At 37.9% G+C, this 5,759-nt stretch overlaps 1 protein-coding gene across 1 annotated transcript; it reads right to left on the bottom strand.

Moving 5' to 3' along the window:
* Positions 1–1,209: 1,209 nt before the first annotated feature.
* On the bottom strand, positions 1,210–5,199 carry LOC124068633. Its single transcript, XM_046407030.1, has 5 exons — positions 4,778–5,199; positions 3,369–4,395; positions 3,091–3,246; positions 2,732–2,824; positions 1,210–2,296 (listed from the first exon to the last, which is right to left on the bottom strand). Exons 2-5 carry the CDS (start codon positions 4,377–4,379, stop codon positions 1,985–1,987), a joined length of 1,572 nt encoding a protein of 523 aa, XP_046262986.1. The 5' UTR covers positions 4,380–4,395; positions 4,778–5,199; the 3' UTR covers positions 1,210–1,984.
* Between the last annotated feature and the right edge of the window lie 560 nt (positions 5,200–5,759).

Raw genomic sequence — 5,759 nt, 5'->3', positions numbered from 1 at the left:
CCTTCAGTGCTGTTAGCCACTCTGAGCAGCTTTAACTCTACACATTTGACTGCCTCTCAAGCAGTAACTTGGAAAAGGCTTTTTACAGCACTTTTGCTCCTAGCAGGAGATTACCATTGTATTTTAGCCTTCATATATTATTCCTTATCCTCAGAGCAGGTCTGTACTGGGAAACATTTACCTGGCCTTGGAAGAGTCAGGTAAATGCAAGTCTTGCAGAAAGATTTTTGGTGCTTTTGCTTATCTGTAATCAAAACTTTATTTATCAGACAAGTGAATGTAGATTTTAGGGCTACAGGTACACAGAACATCACAAATGGTTTAGAGACCAATCCTGGACCAGTATTCAGTTTACACAAGTGTGATGTGAAAACATAGAGAGACATTATGAGGTGGAAATTTGTATATTTATGTACTCCAGAATTTCTAATGAGAGAGACAATCTTTAAAGAAAACCTTTTTTTTTTTTTTTTTTTAAGTGAAACTACTCACTATTCTGTTTGCTAGTTAAAACTATAATGATACATTATGTAGTACAGACTAAGGAACATTAAATTTAAAGCTTAGAATGAAGAAAATAGCAAATATAGCTGCAAAGATATAGTGAAATAAATCACAAGACATTCCCCTCTGAAAGATAAAATTATTCTTAAGTAAGGGGCCATTAAATCAAACTAGTTTCTAGCTACCATTCACCTCTGGTAACTTTATGGTATATTGTATTCATATGTTTGTGTCTATAGGGAAACACAAGTGTTGTCACATACACTGAAAAAAATAATCCTCTCGATTTACTTGATTTTATTGTGTACATCGGTCCCACATGATAAGAATGTGGAATGCTGACACAATCTCCTCATTTATCTCAATGAATTATTACTTGTTGAGCAAAAATATTTCAATCATGTTCAGGTGTTGAAAATAATCAAGTTGAATTAACTTATTTGTTTAAGCTACTAATTAGCTGTATGAAAGCGATTTTATCATGTTCAGGATACCCAATTTTCAAATATAACAAACTTGATTTGTTAATGCTAATATTATTTAAACATATTATGTAACTTAAAAGCAATTTTATTTTTTTTATTTTATTATAATTATTATTTTATTTCCTTACAACCCAGTTTAGGTCTCTAACTCTAACCTGATTTGTTAAAGCCTGCAGACATCAGTTTTGTGTTGTGTGCAAATACAAAAATAAAACCTTGCTTTGCTTTTAAAAAACAAAATTTACTGTTCTTTGCAAATCACAAACAAAGGGACTTAAGTGCAGTTGCCATACAGTAATTTCAGCATAGAAATACAAAGCTGTAACCATTAGAATATCAGTGTATTCAAAACTACAGTAGTACAACTTACAAAATATTGTAAACTGTGCAGTGCATCATTAAGAGCAAAAATAAAATACCAGGCATACAGTTACAATAAAATTTTTACTGTAACCCAGTAACCAAATATGCCACAAACTAGCAAGTAAGATCTAGTGTTAAAAAAAAAACAAAACAATGGTTATATCCCTGTGAACACCATCTTAGGTTGTAGGATACAAAGCAGGCCATCTTGCCCTAAAATCATCCACCATGCCTGACGTTCACAGTCTTGTGAACAGCATCAGATAGATGACAGATTTGCCAAAAAAAGTGCTCTGTTGGACACACTTCAGTCACTTACAGTAGTGGTAGATTCAAACATATTGTGAACTGTTAAAAGCATCATTAAGAGCAAATGTAAAATATCAACAACAGTAATAAAAGTTTTTTTTTTTTTACTGTAACCCATTAACTAAATGTGCCACAAACTGGCAAGAGCTAGTTTTCAAAAAAAGTAACCTGGTTATAATCCTGTGAACACTGTCTTTGGTTGGAGGATGAAACAAAGCAGGCCATCTTGCCATAAAATTATCCACCATTGCAGCATCAGATAGATGACATAGATTTGCAAAAAAAAAAGAAAAGAAAAGAGTGCAGTCATCATTTAGTCCAGTTCACTCAGAGAGCCTGTTTTTCAAAGCAAGTGCTTTGTTGGAAAGCTTGCTTGCATCTAGTTCCATCCAAATCTTTTGGATAACTTCAAAGGTGTAGCGGAGGTCAGCAGGGTAGTTCAGGTTGAGCACATACATCAGCCCAAACAACATAGCAACAGCTAATGCTACATTATCAAGATATTTCAACACCTTGATGCCTTCCAGAACAATGCCAATGTCCTCAATGTTACCACTGGAAGCACATTCTTTGATGATGTAGATCCCAACAGTGGTGTCTGCGATGGCCTCGTTGATGGTGTTGTCATCAAGGCTCTGTATAAAACAGACAAAAGGTAAGTAAGACAGCCAAATCAAAATATTACTATTCAACATAAAACAGTGACACTATAGATCTTGGTAAGGTGAAAGTTTGAATGGAGGCAAATATAAACATTTAATAAAGTGGAAGCATTATCAGTTCCTTAAGAAACACTTTCAATGCAGTCTCACCCACTTCGTTGCACACAGGATTCTTTCAGTATGTATGCAATTTGAAAAAAAGTCTTGAGAACAGTTTACCTTTTTATGTTCTTTTAGCATCAACAAAAAGCACTGTATAGATTTTTTTTCTGGTATGAAACAGTAAGCCACTGATGATGAAAATTATAAGAAATATTATTTTAATTGATGAATAATATCAGCACAAGTGATCATGAATGAGAATAAGAAGAGTGGAAAAAAAGCAGAAGTACTGATTAATATACATACCACATATTCCCGTAGAAGGTTATCTGGATCTTCGCCCATGTAAACACAGACTCCTTTGATGATACACTCTCGTCCAGCATCTATATCATCACACTGAAAGGACATGTTCTAGATTAGTGTATTAATTGAGCTCATGTACCTTAACTTTACTTCGACTGTCCTATAGGTGTACAGTATTTTTCTCGTCTCCTATGATTTCAAGCCTTGCCTTGTACTCCATGGTGGTGGATGATTGGAGGGAATTAGAACAGAAAGAAGAGGTAAAACATAGAAATCGACAACCCCCCCCCCCAAAAAAAAAAGACACCAATTCTTTAAAAATAAAAATTCTAGGACTGTAGGAGGCCTGCAACACTTACAACAGCGATTTGTGCAGCGACTCTTTTGAGCTTTTCCCCTAGCTGTCCTCCTCTCCTTTGGAACAGCCTTATCAGATTGTCGGAGTGGAGGTCTAGCTGAGACAGGAACTTGGACTGAAGCGGAACAGTGGTGATTCTCTTGAATTCAGCGTTGATCTGAAAAAGCACAGAAGATTCAGGGAGAATATCACCATCACACAAAAGCAGAGCAGGACAGTCAAGGAGGGAGATGAAGCACAGACACATGATGTGCTATTAGGTATAGGTAACAGCCTTACCTCACTGACTTCAAACAAAGCAGGCCATCTCAACCTAAAATCTTCCACCATCGGTGCGTCACGAACAATCTCATGTCTTCTATATGCGAAAGTTTTTTCCATCTTGAGCTTCACAGCCTCTCGGTTGTTCCTCTTCCCAACATCCAAGAGTAAAGCTTTTCGCATGGATTCTAGACTCTCCTCAGTTTCTGCTGATGGGTATGTTGGGCAAAAATTAACTTCTGCTCTTTTTGCCTTTTTGATGCCAAAGGCTGCGCTGCGCTTTCCCGCAGGTTTGTTTTTTAAAGAGTTCACTGTCACTTCTGGGCATCCCAGTTTTCTCAGTTGTGTGCGGTAGTTAGATAGTTTATATTTTAAACTCATCTTCCATCCTCCATATCCAGTACTGGACCCCTTCTGAGTTAGACATGGATGTTTCTTGATGAGACTCTGGGCTACTTGTTCCATCTCCTTATCACTAACATAGACTTTATACTGCACAATTTCCTGCACTAACCCATCAAGGATGGCTGACTTCAACTTGGGATCTGGAATGAGTACAGTGCCATTTTGAATGTAAACTAAACCTGCCTGCTGAAGTTTTAATTCTGCGTCATAGGAGAACTTGGGTACATGAAACACATCTGGCCAGGAGGACCGTGAGCTTGTAGACTCATTTGAGGACAGTATATCTGTATCCACAGGTTGACCTAATGGTGATGAGAGGTCATTTGCTGAGGAAGGACTTGATTCTTGGAGGTGTTGGAATGGAGAGCTCTCCTGTTGCATTGTGGGCATTGACAAATCAATTACTCGTAGAGTCCCTCTGTCCTCCACCTCTGAAACAGAAGTTAAGTTCATGAACTCATTCCCAAACAACGAGTCCATAAACTGAAGTCTGATGTTTCCCTGAAGGCTGCATTGTTTTTTGACTTCAGCCATAAGGTCTTCAAGAGATTCAGGGACTCCATGTGCAAGACTCAGCCTCTGACAGCTGCCATCAGTCAGTAAGATCTTCACAATCACAGGCATGGTCAAGTCCTTTACTCTGTAGAAACACAAAGAATATTAATCAGACATCAATATAATTTAAAATGTCAAATCCAGTATAAAATATGTTAGTATGGTGGGAAAATATATCAGAATAGATAACTAATATTTATTTAATTGAATTTCAGACATTTTAGTACTTCAGGGACCTGTAGACACCCTGCATAGAATTATGAAGCTAGCTTAGAACAAATTAACACCCCATGAACTTAAATATAAGATTTTTTTAATTGCTAATATTTTAACTTAAGTAACAACCCCATGGATTCTAATTTATAGCTTTTTAATGGCTTCCATATCACACAAATAATGACAAGTACACAAACACACACGTAAGTTACAAATTATCATTAACCCTCCTCTCAATTGTTGCAGATCACCTTTTATTTCAATATGTCTTTTCAAAGTCACCATGCGAGCTGATCCAATCTTGTAGTCAACAAGTGGATAGATATCAAGGAGTTCACTGGGTGCCACGAGTGTGAATGATCTTGTGGGTGATGGACTGAGTTCAAAGGCTCTGTAATGCTGTCTGTACCAACCACAGAGCTCAATGACGATGTAAAATACACTGTTGTGTAAAATGCAGATCTGTTCAATTTCACTGAAATCAGGCAGTCCACCTGTTGCTCTGTGGGCCAGTATCATACCCTTCCTGTATGTAATGCCCCTGGTTGTCACACTCTGTGCAAGCTGAACTTCAGGTGTGTCTGGGAACTTCTGTCTGATGGTCTGTGCTATTTCCTCTCTGAGCAAATCTACTGATAGAGTGGATACAGCTGAAACCTCGAGGTCTGACTTCAGACATGCAGAACTCAAATGATATGCGATCATCAGTTGATGCTTTGAGGCTAAGGAAAGAGGAATGTTTTTAAAACACCTTGTATGCCTGATGACCTGCTTAAAAAAGCTGTGCTTAGCCTCAAAGCGCATCGTCCACTGTCCAACAACTGGACCAAACAGCCTAATTATTTGGGGGTAGTGTTCCAAATAATGGTGTTTTGGGATGAGCTTGATGTCTGGGAACAATATTTGGTACCGCTGCCTGTGCTCCAGGATTTTGCTTTCTAAAAAAGCTAGTGAATCATCACTGTGTACGGGGGCAACAACAAGCTCAGTGATGTCCTTCAGATCCATGAGGATGAGCCATGCAGGCTCATCCTCGGGTACACATGATCCCACCAAAAAAGGCAAAAACCTGAGCAAACTCCAGTTTTCATGAGCATTTCCGCCCACTGTTTTTCTGCTGGAGAAACTCTGTGACACAACATGAGGTTTGTTTGTCCTGTCAGCCCATTTGTAAGGAAACTTCAAAATGGCAATGTTCAACTCAGCTAATGTGAAGTACTTTTTTGAAATGAG

The sequence above is a fragment of the Scatophagus argus genome, chromosome 12 (genome assembly GCF_020382885.2).
Source record: "Scatophagus argus isolate fScaArg1 chromosome 12, fScaArg1.pri, whole genome shotgun sequence".
Taxonomy (NCBI): domain Eukaryota; kingdom Metazoa; phylum Chordata; class Actinopteri; family Scatophagidae; genus Scatophagus; species Scatophagus argus.
Note: the sequence above shows the minus strand (reverse complement) of the source record. Positions and strands in the feature narration are given on the sequence as shown.